The sequence below is a fragment of the Sander lucioperca genome, chromosome 6 (assembly GCF_008315115.2).
Source record: "Sander lucioperca isolate FBNREF2018 chromosome 6, SLUC_FBN_1.2, whole genome shotgun sequence".
Taxonomy (NCBI): Eukaryota; Metazoa; Chordata; class Actinopteri; order Perciformes; family Percidae; genus Sander; species Sander lucioperca.
In genome coordinates this window covers 4,713,706-4,729,099 of record NC_050178.1, presented here as the reverse complement: position 1 = coordinate 4,729,099, position 15,394 = coordinate 4,713,706, and the positions used below count along the sequence as shown (strand labels likewise).

The 15,394-nt window shown below is 40.6% G+C and overlaps 2 protein-coding genes across 5 annotated transcripts in view; one reads left to right on the top strand and one right to left on the bottom strand.

The window, feature by feature from the left end:
- Positions 1–244: 244 nt before the first annotated feature.
- Positions 245–4,494, top strand: LOC116051229 (retinol dehydrogenase 10-A). Its single transcript, XM_031301474.2, has 5 exons — positions 245–1,932; positions 2,720–2,818; positions 3,089–3,234; positions 3,661–3,792; positions 3,894–4,494. Exons 1-5 carry the CDS (start codon positions 1,480–1,482, stop codon positions 4,012–4,014), a joined length of 951 nt encoding a protein of 316 aa, XP_031157334.1. The 5' UTR covers positions 245–1,479; the 3' UTR covers positions 4,015–4,494.
- A 1,258-nt stretch (positions 4,495–5,752) lies between these two features.
- The window catches only part of stau1 (staufen double-stranded RNA binding protein 1), an 11,190-nt gene continuing 1,548 nt past the window's right edge, over positions 5,753–15,394 (bottom strand). Inside the window, exons 2-15 of one of the 4 annotated variants that reach the window (XM_031301468.2) lie at positions 14,031–14,346; positions 13,484–13,605; positions 13,219–13,375; positions 12,937–13,093; positions 12,639–12,810; positions 12,436–12,531; positions 12,068–12,280; positions 11,836–11,979; positions 11,549–11,695; positions 11,345–11,420; positions 10,909–11,228; positions 10,680–10,802; positions 6,863–6,942; positions 5,753–6,537 (exon numbers count right to left, since the gene is read on the bottom strand). In XM_031301468.2, the coding sequence (XP_031157328.1) occupies positions 6,450–6,537; positions 6,863–6,942; positions 10,680–10,802; positions 10,909–11,228; positions 11,345–11,420; positions 11,549–11,695; positions 11,836–11,979; positions 12,068–12,280; positions 12,436–12,531; positions 12,639–12,810; positions 12,937–13,093; positions 13,219–13,375; positions 13,484–13,605; positions 14,031–14,223 (2,088 nt within the window). In that variant the 5' untranslated portion in view covers positions 14,224–14,346 and the 3' untranslated portion in view covers positions 5,753–6,449. The remainder of the gene's footprint in view (positions 6,538–6,862; positions 6,943–10,679; positions 10,803–10,908; positions 11,229–11,344; positions 11,421–11,548; positions 11,696–11,835; positions 11,980–12,067; positions 12,281–12,435; positions 12,532–12,638; positions 12,811–12,936; positions 13,094–13,218; positions 13,376–13,483; positions 13,606–14,030; positions 14,347–15,394) is intronic. The other 3 variants (XM_031301472.2, XM_031301473.2, XM_031301469.2) reach the window with 3 other exon arrangements.

Below are 15,394 nucleotides of genomic sequence, written 5' to 3'. Positions count from 1 at the left end.
AGCCTTGACACATTTCTGTAAATATATTCTGTAATGTAGAAAAACAAATTGTGAGATAAAAAAGCTCCACCACGTTAAAATGTTGTTGTTCAATATCAAAATTATCTTTTGGACATGTACATAGATAATCTTTACATTATTTGTATCAAATTCAACTAAGAAACAACAATAACAAAGACGATCATTGTGACGGATTAGCTCTCACAAGCCAGTTTCAAGTCTCTGGTTGATTGTCTTTCTATATACAGAATAAGTACTGAAAAAGCCATGATGAACTTTAAGTGCACAGTTTATAACAAAGCTTTAAAATTCAAATTCACTCATATAATTCTCTAAAAATACCTCACATGCCAACCTAGGAAGTAATCAAAGCTGACAATGTTAACTTATAGAAAACAAAAACGTGATACGCAACAAGCAGCTTTCTTGAGACATAAGTAGCAATGCAGAGATTTACATTTTACATGTACATAATCTCCTTATGTTCTCATTTCTTATGATCACAGGGCAGAGGGAGTACTGGGACCAAAGCTTGTAAAATGTATCTCACTGCTTTACTTTGCTGTAAGGCAGCAGCAGTGCTAACCTCTGAGCCACTGCACTGTCTATATGTACATGTACAAGATGTCTGGGAATCTATGAGGTTTAGAGTATTTGTAGTTAAATAGCAGCTCTTGAATCTTATTTGCTTACTTCTGTATTACTTAAAAATATTCATTAGTCCTCCTGGTACAGCTGAGGTTGGATTCAGGAACAAACTGCATTGAGACCCTCCCAAAATTAGTGGCAATTTTTGGATGGTGAGTCAATTATATATACTCGGGGCCTTGAATTAATTGGAACTAATGATGAAAAATCACCAATTTGTCCCATTTCATCTGTTCACCTCAGTGTGAGCATGCATTATTCCTCCTCAACTTTCCTGTTCCTTCCTTCTGTTCATACTGAGAAGCTTTAAAATTAAACTGTGGCGTTTACACACACATAATGCAGATTTGTTAAATATATATTTACATACATGTTTTTCATAGGTTATGTGTAAGAATAGTATTTAGAGGTAGCCTAACTTGAGTTTCACGTGTAGAGTATGTGCAAGCTGTGAACAGTGACTAATGTCCTACAAAGACCCTGAAACTTCAAGACTCTTTAACTATCTTTAGCCATCTGACAGGTTACTTTTTTCAGTAATGGTGAAAATGCATACATTTACAGCTTACAACAAAAGTGGCTTTATTAGGAGGTAAGCATTTCCTCTAATCCAGTAGGTATTTCCTCTAATCCGGGAGGAGAGTGTTTAAATAAACCACTATGGAGGCTGAGGGTCACAGAATGAGGTAAACACCAGCTTGGCTGTCTGCATATTTTTTACTCGCACAATCTAACACTTAGTCAGGCCGTAGGAAACACACCTTCACAGGTAACAGGTGTGAAGTCGAATCCATAGGTTCCTACAATCAAGACCATCAGCAGTAGATCAAAATGATTTTTCTAATGGACCTCCAGATGATGCTGCTGGATGTGATTTACTTCATCCTGCGCAACTCTGTACGGGTTGTCATGCGCCCGCGCACCAAGCCAATTGATGGCGAGCTGGTGCTGATCACCGGATCAGGTGGCGGCCTGGGTCGTCTCTTTGCTCAGGAGTTCACCAAGCATGGGGCAGAGGTGGTGCTGTGGGACATCAACGGCACTTTGAACGAGCAGACAGCCAAGCTGGTGCGTGAGATGGGGGGTAAGGCGCACACCTACACGGTGGATGTGACCAACAGGGAGGATGTGTATCGCAACGCAGAGCTTGTGCGAAAGGACCTGGGCCGGGACGTTACAATGCTGGTGAACAACGCTGGAGTGGTGGCTGGGGAGCGCATGTTAGACTGTCCCGATGAACTGATAGAGAGGACCATGAAAGTCAACTGCCATGCACTCTTCTGGGTGAGAACTCTTAAGTCAATATGAAATGTGTTAAAGACATTTCACCAATCACACCTAAGTGTTGAATATGAGTGGTGAAACTGTTTGTCTGTGCAGCTTCATGTTTTATTAAACTATCATTCTGAAGCCATCCATAGTGCATGAGTAGTGTTTAGCAGCAAATCACATATACATTATACAATCAACACAATGAACAACACTTGTGGGTGGAATTCAATCATTGTCTTGCTTGTCTTGTAGGCCTATATAAGCGAATAAACAATACTCATGCTTTGGCAGAAACACGTCAGCAATGTTATTTAATCAAATGTAAAGCTGCACACACATTTATTGCATTGATGGTAGGCCACCTTTATTAGTAAGCATTATTTTATGTCTCAAAATTAAATCTGCCCTGTTTTGTAGGTGGCACACTTTCTAAATCAAACACAGATAATGATTTAGCATTGGCTGAAAGTTAGAGAGCTGGAAATTAAGCTTTTGAATTCCACAATGTACACATCTTTTTAGCATCAGATGTTATACAGAGCAGGTTATTGTGCACAGTGTGACACATGACGTGTAAAATGTATTGCGTTAACAGCTTTATCCTCATTACACTATGGACTACACAGTAGGATTCCCACATAAATCCTCTTAATATGAAGCTGCTCGAGCAACATAAGCTCCCTCCACATTGAGTAACATTTAAGTCACTAAGTCGTATGAACCCTGCACGGGTTGTTGTCTCATAATAACTTGCTGCAATCTAACAATGTATGTGTGTGTGCATATGTGTGTACCTCAGACAGTGAAGGCCTTCCTCCCTCAGATGAAGGCCCAGAATCATGGACACATTATCACCATCGCCAGCATCCTTGGTCTCTTCAGCACAGCTTGTGTCGAGGTGAACCAGGGAGGGAGAAACATCCCCGTAACACTAAGATACGACAGCTTTACTGCAGTCTTTCACACACTTCTCTGTTAGCAAACTAAGTGACACGTTCAAATACAGAATGCTATTTTGTATCTTTTTTTTAAATATTTTTGTATTTGAATCAAATACATATCACAAAATAGCATTCTTTTGTAGTTCTGGAAAGTTACAAATAATTGTGTAAATATTCAATACTTGTAAAGAAACAGTGAACAAGTTTAAATTTTTTGTTTGAGACAGGATTACTGTGCAAGTAAGTTTGCTGCAGTCGGCTTCCACGAGTCTCTGGCCCATGAGCTGCTGACTGAGGAGTTTGAAGGAGTGAAGACTACTCTTGTGTGCCCCTATATCGTGGACACAGGCATGTTTGAAGGCTGCAAGATACGGTATGTCAACAGAATTATCACATAGTACTGCTTAATTCAATCACATCCACTGGATTTACTAGAATCTGGATGGAGTGATTTAGACCCAACCAACAAAGAGACACACCAAATATCCATCATTCTGTTCTTTGCTTAAAAAAAAGGTGCTTTTGAACTCCAGTATTAAAGACTTCCTGGCTTGTCTCTGTTCTTCTAGGTTTAGTTGTATAATGTATTTTCTCATAAAGGGTTTCTTACAGTAATTGTTCTTAACAATTCTGTTCATATGCTAAACTAAATCCCTTTCTACTACTGTACAACAAAAATGCAGATCAGGAATATGGGTATGTTTGCTGGGCATTCTGGCTGCTTATGTATGAGTTTGCTGTCAAAACGCTGCAGCAACTCATAAGTGACAGCCAGTTTGTCCTTTCGTGCCACTAATAGGGAGGAAGTGGAACTGCTCCTACCCCCTCTGGAGCCCCAGTACTGTGTTGAGCAGGCCATGAATGCCATCCTGATAGACCAACCATTAGTGTGCATCCCTCGCCTCACATACCTGCCTTTTCTTTGCAGAGCGTAAGTACAAAGCTACACCTTCATATTAACCAGAGACTATACTGTTTTTTTGTGCACTTCCATTGCTTAGCAACTGATATACCATTTATGTTACTTTTCAGATTGTTGCCATGGGAATCCAATGTGGTTACGTATCGTTTCATGGGGTCCGACAGGTGCATGTACCCCTTCATTGACGCCAGGAAGAAACAAATGTCTAATACCCCCGTTACGGTTGCATAACCGTACCTAAGTACAGTTAAGACAACTTTTGGGAGTCAGAACCTTAACATTTATATCAAATTTTCTTTGCAAAAAAATGAAATAATAAAAAATAAAATCCTTCTGCTTGTTTGGACAGCAGTGGGCCAAACTGCCCAGCTATACAGCCAGGATTCAATAACATACAGATGATCTGAAGTAATGCAAAGGCCAGTCGGAGGGGGCTTTAGATCTTTAGACTGATCATTCAGAAGTGTGTAATAGATGACGACTCAGCCAAGTGGTCATCAGCATTCCAAAAACATTTAAATAATGTTCAGATGAAGTTTAAAGTCCCTTCAAACTGTTTTCACCAATGATATAATAAAATACTGAACAGTGACTGAATGCTGGACTGGCCAAAAGGGGAATAGGAGTGTCTTTAATATCTGTAAATTAATAATTTACCAGATTATTGTGCTGTATTATGTTAACCTAAAATAAAATAATTGCAAACCACTACTCTAAACACACTCTTGCATGCTTGTGTTCCTGTAAACTTCACAAGACATGTAGCAAAAAGAGGCTGATAAAGGCATAATGCAATGATGCTAGCAGTAAGTATTACCATCCGGTTTTGAGTTAAAACAGGATCGAAAAAGTATAATTACCATGAATTCTTATTTTTTTTTATTATTTTATTCTTATATTTTTCACTTTTCTCACTGATTCCTTGTCAGTGGCCACTTTTGGAGCTACTGCACTTTCGCACTCTATCTTGTGTATTATGCATGTGTCAATCAATGCACACATATAGTTTTAACAAGTGTGGCTAATCTCAAACGACAGCAGTGATGAATAGACTAAGGATGAGACTAATGATCAAGTCTTTCCTACAGCATAAAGCAAGAATGTAGTTTAGAATGTCTTAAGTCAAAACGTCCCAGAATGAGCTCATGTTTGGCCACTCAAATAAATAGGGAAAACAGCAAACTTTTGCATAAAAATAAAGATGTACATGTTGCTTGATTTTAGCTTTATATTAAAACAAATCCCTGAATACCCCATAGCAGATACATTCTGAAATGTATGTGCTTTTTGTTTTCATTTTTTTTTCTCTCAAATATCAGAGGAATCTGAATTAGGATTTGATAAGCATAATCCCCATCAGAATTGATCAAATGTAAACAACAGACGCTTGCATTGGACCCTAGGGCTGAGCAATATTTGATGATATTTCAAATTATATTTCATAAAATCAAACCGCATTTTAATACTATTTATAGTAACCACTCATTTAGCAACAGCCATAAAATTAATTTACATTCTGGTTTCATTGTTGGAGTACGCCATTCTAGGGCTGGATTCAAACAGCCTACCTAAGCACAAGGGACTCATAGGAAAGGATGCACACATGTAATCCAGGGTTACTTTTTTTAAGTAGCTATAATTGACTTTTTTCTATTATTAGTATTATTGACTGAATTCTTTATTGAAAAGAAATTGTTGGTAGCACTGTAAACAGATACACAAGTAGTTCTGAAGGATAACAACTTAAATAACTCATCTTGTTAGGTTTTACTTATGTGTTAGAATCTTTCATTTGGAAACCAGAAAGGTATAAAATGCTCACACAATAGGATTATGTCATCATCAAGATATGATACCACTGAAAGTAAATAAATTATATTCAATTATCGCACAGCCCTAGATAACCTACACTTTTAAGTTATATATTCTGCCATTAGCAGGTAAAGAAAAAGACAAAATAACAGAGGACTTGTTTTGTGCATGTAAGCACGTAACTTTAATTACCATGGGGAGCGGAAAGAGAGATGGGAGGTTGACATAAGGGAGGAAAAGGGAGTATCGGGGAAACTGACGCAACAGGGAAATGTCCCTGCCACACACAGCAGAGACGTCACATTACATCACACGCTACATTTAGTCACAAGTTTTTCCCAGCCCTACATGGTAATGTCAATAACACTTCACTTGTGGTTGTTGATATAAAGCACTCTAGGAAAATCAACAGAGGTTCGCCAGCTGCACCCTAGACAAAAAGATGGGGTCCAAACCTGCTTAATGAACCACCTCAGCAGGGGATAAAACGTAAAAGACTTAAAAACAAGAATAAGGTCTCACAGAGAGGAAACAAGTTATAGGCAAAACAGAACAGAATTCACAGTTAATCGCCCCCCCCCCCCCCCAAGTAAACTCCCAACTCATTGACTAGGATGCAGCTACTACTTCTACCAAGCAACAAAATAAATACTGTGAACAATTAAACAACATCAAGGGGAAGAAGCTATTTTTTTCCTATCAATCTTGTTTAACTGTGAACATTTTGGAACAATGAATATGAACAGTGACGGTTTAGAGCCTACAGTGCCCAAAGCTTCCTGTAGCCTTCTAAAACTAAGAACACAGTGTCTGAGTTTTCTCTAGTGCTTTTACAGACAACCCAACCTGATGATCTAAACAGTGCCATCCAGGGTCTGTGTCAATGTGCTTGAGTTAGCCTGTTTGAGGTGCAAGTCACCGTCGATTTCCTGCTTGCCACACCTGTGGAAAACAAGTCACACAGTGTCACTGTTTAACACTCGATCAGTCCCAAACTTTAAAATTTAAGCAAAAGCGACGCCTTCCTTTTATGTTCAGAAAATGAATAGATTATCTCCTAAGGTTCCTTAGGAAACAGGCAGCACTTGGAAAATTAGCAGAGAGCACAAGTGACAAACATCTTCAGAACAAGCCATTTTATACTGATTGAAGTGTTTAAATGAGGCATTTATATTTCTGATTACTCACTATGTTTATTAGCGGAATGAAAGGCTTATTGTAAACGCAGCTATGAGTACGTGGAGAGACAGCGTTTGTCACAACTCACCGAGAGACGGGTCCATTCCCTGTCCTTTCATTTAACTGCTGGTCCAACTCCGAGAGCAACTTTAGTATATTCAATGCAGCCTGTAGAGGTGAAGAACAGTGCAGGTTATTGGAGTGACCATTTTTAAGAGGCAACTGATACTCCATTAAGTACAACCCTGTACAGCCAAGCTGCATTGTCTTGGTAGTAGGTATTCTTCAACAAAAAAGGACTTGGTGTCCAGAAGGCAGCCAACGTACGGCTCCCATTTTGGGACCTTTGAAGACTTTCCCTACCATTCTAAGGAAACAAAAGAAAAGTCATATTGGCTGTGCTTTGTTGTGTTCAAAGCAGTGAAAGGGACTGTGGACAAAATAGGCCTTTATTGATATATTTAGGAGCAGAAAATGCATTGCAGGAATTACAGCATATTACACCGTATAAAATACTCCTTCCTGCTTTGTCTTCATTGGATGTTAATTGTGAGCGACAATACATATGCTGCAATTTTGACATTTCATTAAGCACCTTGTCACCACGCTAAACATGTTTCAACTTTGTTTCATATAGTAACTTAAAGGGATACTTCACCGATTAGCATTAAGCTTTGTATCTGTCAGGCATGAAAACGGGTCAGGGGTGAAAAAGGTGAGAAGGATATTACCTCTCTAGGGGGGTCCGGGGGCATGCTCCCCCAGAAGAAAATTTTAAATATTAAAAATAAAATATATTAAATATTTTAAAGCATCAATCTGATGCATTTTGAGATGCATTTTTTGCCAACCAACAGTGTAATATTTCAGTATGTACTCATTAAAGTTAATTTGACTGGCAAAACAGTTAAAGTCCTTCTGACATTACACAATAATAAAAGTCATAATTTTTAAAAACTAAAAAGTTTTGGATCAATTTTTACTTCTTCCAACCATATGTTAAATAAAGAGTACACATTTACATATTGCAATAATATCATAATCCTACAATGAATCATTGTGAAAACTAAACTTTACTACTTCATCATCAAAAAAGAGAATTAGTACATTCATGATTTTGTCCATGTTGATATTAGCTGCTTTATTTACATTTATTAAAAACGTTGCATTGTTTATCTTTTCATATAGCTAGACGTCTAAACTGTGGGACGTAAATAACTGCCATGCTAATTCCAAACAGACAGCGTCAGGGCAGTTTGGGCTTCAGATAGCTTTTACACAGTGGCCATCGTTAATGACAAATCGTGTTCCTCTATGAACGTGCACACACGTATTGTTTGTATCACGGTCGGTCAGTAAAGCAACAGTCGCAGTGGTAGCGGTAGCTGTTGTTGCCGGTAACATACTCGTATGACAGAGTGCACGGACCGAAGCTTTGTGATTAGCAGCACTTTCTTACCGCTGCTGCCGTACAGTGTCTTCCTTCAACATGCGCTGCAGAAGCAAGCACCCGACTCCCTCAATTTGAGGCACCAAGTGCTAAACAGCTTCCAGGCCCGAGTACTAACCCCCCGCCCCTTTAAATATTTTCTCATCGAATCTACACGATTCACGTAGGTCACCTATTTTGGTTTCAAAACGGCAAATTTCGCCGAAAGGTGAGATTCATGTCTGATCTGTAGAAACCCGGTACTATTTCCGCGAATGACCGTCCCTCCCTCGTGTCCCCCTGAGAAGAGATCTCTGTATTGCGTGTCTAGAAAAAAACCTCTGATGACGCAAAAATCGTCATTTTGCGTCATCGGAGGCATTTTTGCCGAGAGGCTATGGGCTACAGCCAGTAGTAAGAGCTAGTTCTGCATGTTTTCAACTCGCCCATAGGAAGTGGGACCTCACTCCCAGAATTTCCAAATAGTGTCAGCCATCTTCAAGCTAAGCTAACAGGCTATTGCTCTATGGAGAAAGCTGAGTAATTAATTCATACTTTAGTAGGCTAACCACGATGGCGGGAGGTAGTTTTGAAGATGATATGGCAGAAGGGGATTTTGAAAATCTGGTGCGCGAATCCAATGCTCATGGCTACCTGTACGAGGCGCAATACAGAGGCGGCCGGAGCAGGTGCTGCAATAGAATGTAAAATGTTTGTCTGGCAAAGACTTTTTCAGCAGCAACCTTGCAATTATGTGCATTCAAACTACCGCACGTGTACCACTGGGATACATTGGTACAGATCGGAGAATATGCAGGAAACTTTATTACAGACATCGAAAGCGATGTACGAGAAAGCGGAAACGCAGAACGAGGGCAGGAGTTCGAGCTAGGTGGAAAGCTAACGCTAGCTGGCCACCTGTCCCATCCATCCTGCTTGCAAATGTCCGCTCATTAGACAACAAACTGGACTACATCCAACTTCAACGAAACTCCCAACGCAAGTTCAGAGACTGCTGCTTTTTTGATTTTGTGAAAACATGGCTGAACAACGGTGTAGCAGAATCCGCTATCCAGCTACCAGGCCTGCTAGCCTTCTGAGCAGATAGAGATGCTGCTCTGTTGGGTAAGACTTGTGGAGGTGGGCTGTATATGTTAAATGTCGACCATTCTACATTTCCATGCAAATTCACGGCTGTGTTTATACTCTGTGTTTACATTACACCAAGCGCTACCAATGCATTAGCTTAACTTTACGGAGCTATCAGTGAGCTCCAAAGCGCACATCCGGATGGACTATTTATTGTTGCTGGTGATTTCCACGCAAATCTCAAGAAATACATTATATTCTACCTTCACCTCACGGTGAACCTAACTTACAACAATCAGTGCTCTGTTACAAGTCTACTTATGCCCTGTCTTTCGTTGTCTGTTCTACTATATACTACATGCAGGTATATGGTTGAAATGACAATAAAACCCACTTGACTTGACTGCCCTCTGTAACCAGTAGGCGTGGGAGTGGCCTCGTAGGGAAGCGAGGCAAGTGCATTCTGAGAGTTGTTGTCTTTCATCCACGAGCTAAAAATACATTTTCTGGCTTTTCTCGGTCTAGAAGGCACCAACTTCTAAAAAAAAATTCACATTTCTACTACATAAATGACCCAATTTAAATACATATTCATCTTTCCAGTGGTGAAATATCCCTTTAACATGGTCATGCAAGGACTGATACCGTTAAAGGTTTGTGCCACTTATTTTCAGCATTTTGTTTCTATTGGTTTGTTCCTGAGGGATCCAAATACTTTTTGGCTGGAAAGTTGAATAGCATTTTAGCGTTTTGACACATGCATTCTAGACATAAGCTTGTTAAAAGTTACAGTTGGTAACTTTCATAAAAAATAGCGTTTTGTCATATTAGCTCAAACTTTCACTATATCCTGACAGCACTATATGAATCAGACCATCTAAGAAAAAAAAAAAAAAAAAAAAAATATCACATTCATCTGCCTCCTTCTGGTGCTCCTAGCAGAAGGAAAACAACCAATCCGAGGTGAGGAGTCTCTAACGCAGTGTCAATGACAACTCATGAACTGCAGTCAAACTGTAAAACTAGGAAGGGCTGATGAAATATAAATTAAGATTATGTTACTGCATTGCTTATTTCTCGCCAGAAACCTATTTTAGTGTATTGTTTAGCTGTAAAAGGAGAAAGTTTGTTCTAGCTGGTGGGCCAGGGGCGACTGTTTTCAACATGTTGGCCAGGTCACTACATTAGAGGGTCCTCGGCTCCGATTGTTTTTGTTTCTTTTTCGGGGGCACTAGGGGGAGGCAGAGGAACATGCTTATTTTCACAGACAATCTGCCTAATGTCATACTGTTAGGATTCAGTGACAGTTTCAGCAAATATGTTAAAATAACCTACTGAACCTTTAAACCATTTTGTAGTATAAAAAAATAAAATAAAAAATACTCACCATATCATGACAGGATTCTACATCTTTCCCAATCCCATGACTGATGAGCGGTGGGTGGGAGGAGCAGTTTATTAGTGACACAAACTCATTCTTATTGTTTTTGGGGAAATCTTTGTATTCCACCTGCAAGCAAATAAAATATTTCAATGAATACTGACCTTTTTGTAGTTTAAATCAAATGCATACTAGCCTTATTGAATTTGCTAAAGCAGAGCATGCTGTCAGTTACCTGCAGGTTCTGCACCGATGCAAGAAAGCTCAGCTGTTCTGAAGGCCTGGTGAGGGGTCCGTGGGGCAGCTGGTTCAGATTATTTTTGTTCTTTAGGATAGTCTCAGCAGTCGGTGATGTCCCTGCGTAAAGCAGCTCATTGGCAATCATGGCAGTGATCGGGGCCTTGCCTGGGTTGGGTACAGTTCGACTGTAGTCCTTGGCCTGGGATGCTTGGCAGACCCCGACTGCTTGAGCCACCTCAGGGACCATGGGCAGAATACCTGCAGGTAGCTGCTGGTGGCTCAAGTAAGGCAGGCGGAAGTCCTCCTCCTTGGAACCTTCAAAGTAAAAGCACATTTGTGAAGGGCGCATTAGCACAACCGAAATAACACAGTAACTTACACAATATGACCACTGCCAAATAGTTGGGTCCAGTAGATGTAGTGACACTTACTCAATGCCACCTCCTCTACAGAGCCAGGTTCAAAGAAGGTCACTTTGCGCCCATCACCAGGTTTTTTCAGTGGGGTCTATATATACATATATAATAAATCAAAAACAATAGATGTACATGAAGGAATAAAGGTTAGTCACAAATATCAAATATTTCTTGTCTGCCATGTTTACAAGACTTGCTTGATAAAAGGTGTAGCAGTACCTTTTCATCAGTTTTGAGTGCCGGTTTAGGGGGCTGAGGTTGAGGCACTTTATATCCCAAGAGCTCCAGCATTCTCTCTGCTGCGTTCCTCTTGGCCACCTTCTTACTAGGTCCCATTCCCTCTGCAGTCTGGCCACACACTGTCACCTGTACCAGAACACATGCAGCAAACAGAGAAAAAAAATAACTGAATGGGTGAGAAATTAAGAAAAAAAAAGGCAAAGGAAAGCAGAAACAGATGTTGCATAAGTCACGCTAAGGGCATGCCGCCATTGCTGTTGATTCACCTGCATGACGAACTCTCTGCGCCGAGGTAAACCTCGTTCTGTCACCATGCTGTACTCCGGTTCTTTCTCCTTCTTGGCCTGCTGGATCTGAGCCAGGCGGCTGATGGGATTCATCCCCTGGCCATATTCTGGGCTGGTCTGCAGCTGTTGGCGTGACAGGTTAATCATCACTTCATGAAGAGTCTTTAGGTCTGTACTGATTATTGTTATTGCAGCTCACTGGTCACATTACCTTGATGATGGATTTGGTTTTCTTTTTGATGCGTGGCAGCGTCTTTTCCACACTGGGTATATGTGGTAGCCTCTTCAACTCCCCCAGCACCGCTGCTGCTGCCAGCTTCTTGGCAATCTTTTTACTCTTTCCTTCGCCCTCTCCAGTAAACTCCCCAACTGCAACACGCACAATAAAACTCTTCATATGGGGAGGGCCTTCTTCTTTTAAAACCTGGAAAACAACAGTGACAAATTGTGATGTAGAGGAGGCATTCATGCTCTATAATTAAACTAGATGCAAATCTGGGCTGAGTCGTACATTTTGTCTACATATCACTGAACTGATGTATTTCCATTAATATCTATAAAAAGAAATGTATAAATCACCTCAAAGTTGACAGGTAAGTTGCGTTTCAGTGCAATTTCAAACACTTGACTGATTTCTGATTTGTTGAGGTTCTCCTCCTCGGGTTCTCCATTCATCTGTCAAGAGCAGAAAGCATATTAAAGAAAGAAAAGCTGTACGTCTAACCAAATTACACACAGGCTTTCTAGCACTTTCTCATCCTGAGTGTGCATTTTATTCTCACCACTGGCAACTGTTGCAATATTGGCTCCTTGTGCAGGACTTTTAGGGCCTTGGCAGCAGCCTCATGTTTGGCCAACTGCCGTGTGCGTCCCTTCCCAATAAACTGCTGGCCTCCGATGGAAAGCTCCATGTGGTATAACATTGGTCCCACTGGAGGAAATGGGTAATAGTACCTGGAAAAAAAAAAAAATAATCAAATTCAACATTTGTTCCATCTCAAAAACTCCATGAAATTATTCAAAATTAGGACAAAATGGAAGAATGTCCTCTTTACTCATTTCCAAGTAAAGGAAACTCACTGTTGCATAGAACGCTGGTAAGGTCCTGGAGCTCGGACATTGTAATTGAAGTTTGGTGGTCTCATCCCAGGGTATGGGTCGATCGGTTTATACATAGGCTTTTTACCAAGCTTCATACATAGTGCATTTAACTCCATGGTATGTGTCATGCCATCTGCTGTTAAGGCCAACACAAAGAAAACCAACAAACCAAAGATAAAACTATGTATGAAAAACTCTTTTCTGCTAAGTGTTACCAAACGTTAGAAAAAGATTGCGACAGTGGCAGTGGGAAGAGCCCACCTGGGTTCTTGCCTGTGTTGCGGGGTGTCCTCATGGTGGGCTTGGGAAGTGTTGTCTCAGCAAGGGCCGATGCAGCAGCAGAATGCTGGGCTTTCTTGATGCTGGTCCCCTCTGCCTCCCAGTGCTGATCTCCCAGCGTGAGCCTAACTGAGAAAATCTGACAGACGCAGGAGACAGGAAATACAATAGATTTTCCGAATAGCATGAACTTGTGACGAAAGAAGACAAAAGCACAGTTTGTCTGTAAAAATTGCTCTCAAAGTACCTTGGAGTGAGCTGGTCCTTGCTCACACAGCAGCTTATACTCAGGTTGAATCTTGTTAAAACGGGCCATCTCATTCACCAAACACATGGGGGTCTTCTCTTTAGGGTTTGCCATGTTAGATACTGTGACAAAACAAAAAGAAGATCTGAAATACTCACAACTAAGCAAATGGACATGATCATGAACACAAAAACAAAGGGCTGCTCCTAGTGCCAAATCTGACACCAACTACACAAAGAGTCTGAGGAAGATGTGCAGGGCTTGATAAAACTTTGAAAACAAGAAGCATACAATCCTTAACATTTCAAATGCAGTGACTGTGGCACACAGAGAGCCCTCCATACACAGCACGATATGGGGGAGGGGTTTCAAATACAAAGTGTGAATCTAACAAAATACCCACTGTACACTTTTGCAATTGATATTTACAACCACAAATGTGAGTGGTTAAATAAAAGGTACTTTATTGTGCACAAAAACATAAATGAACAGCAACAATGAAAAATACATTTTTTTTTTTTTAAAGAAACAAATACAAAAAACAAACCTGAGGTGGTATTGTAGGGAGTGGCTGAGCCCGCGGGGAGAGCGGAGCTCCTGATGGGCTGGCTGGCGTTCTCCGAGGGTAGGGTGCCTGAAGCACAGGGGATGCTGTAGCCAGGCTGCGGTTGTCCCAGCTGCAGTGGGGCAGAGGCAGCAGGCATGGGGCTAGCCGGACACTGAAACTGGAGCTGGGACATCCTCGTTGGTCTAGCTTGGTCAATCGTAGGCTAAGGGTCAAGATAAGAACTTTGTAGTGCAGCAATGGTGAATGCCAACGTGGGAGGAACTGTTGATTGAGCAGGTCTGACTGTAAGCTCTGCCTGGAGAGTGAAGATATGAGATAAGTAACTACGATGTGCCCATTTTTTACATATAAAGCAAATTGCATACTTCTATATTCATCTAAAAATGTCACTGTCACAGATACTGGAGCCCCCTGCACCCAATGGGCAAGATGACGAGTACTCAAAGGGCAGGTTGCCTGACAAACAAAAACAACCACATTCACATCTATGGAAAATGTAGTTTCCCAGTCACTGACCCTGCATGTGTATGGATTGTGGGAAGGAACCCATGTAGAGATGGGGAGAACATGCAAAATTTAACAGAAAGGCCCCAGCAGGCAGGGTCAGGTTTGAAACCAGCCCCTTTCTGCTGTTAGGCAACACTGCTAACCACTGAGCTTTGCACCCTCAAATTCAACTTTACACCTTGCACCGGATACATTTTGCACCTTTAAGTGATTATGATTGTTAAACTGAAAATAAGCCTATATGAATTTAATACGTTTGACATTTTGCTAAGAATATGTTGCCTTACCTGTAAAGCAACATATTCCGAGGGTAGGCAAATTTAGGGAAGGCAGATTTAAGACAATAATCCACTAACACAATGTTCTACATTGTTTGGCTATAGTAAAAAGCACAATGCAGTCCAGAAGAAAGGCTCAATATAAAGCAGTTCTCTTACTATATGACAAAAGCAGGATGTGTATAATAACATTAAAAATGGTTCTGTTGAGCTCTGGTTTATGCACTGCTGCCTTTGGTCAAAATTACAGAATATTTCTACCCTTCCCTTTGTGCAAAAATTGCACATGACAGTGTTTCTTTACAATAATCCATCTGTGGCAATAGTGAGAAAACTCATTATAAAAGGAGTTATTAGTTTCACTGTGCCTTTTCCACATTAATGAATTTACAAGTCAACACATTTGTATTTACTTAAGCATTAACAACATTCATGAAGGTCTTAGAATACTGTATATTTGGCCTGTAGAAATGCACATCATAGGTAGAGATTTGTGCAGGGTCCCAACACAGGCCTGGTGCCATGTGCATATCATATACACATGGCACCAGTCAGGCC

Coding starts and splice junctions, on each gene's coding strand:
- LOC116051229 (XM_031301474.2), top strand. CDS start 1,480: ATGATTTTTCTAATGGACCTCCAGATGATGCTGCTGGATGTGATTTAC. Junction 2,819..3,088: donor TCAGCACAGCTTGTGTCGAG/GTGAACCAGGGA, acceptor TGTTTGAGACAG/GATTACTGTGCAAGTAAGTT. Junction 3,235..3,660: donor TTTGAAGGCTGCAAGATACG/GTATGTCAACAG, acceptor TGCCACTAATAG/GGAGGAAGTGGAACTGCTCC.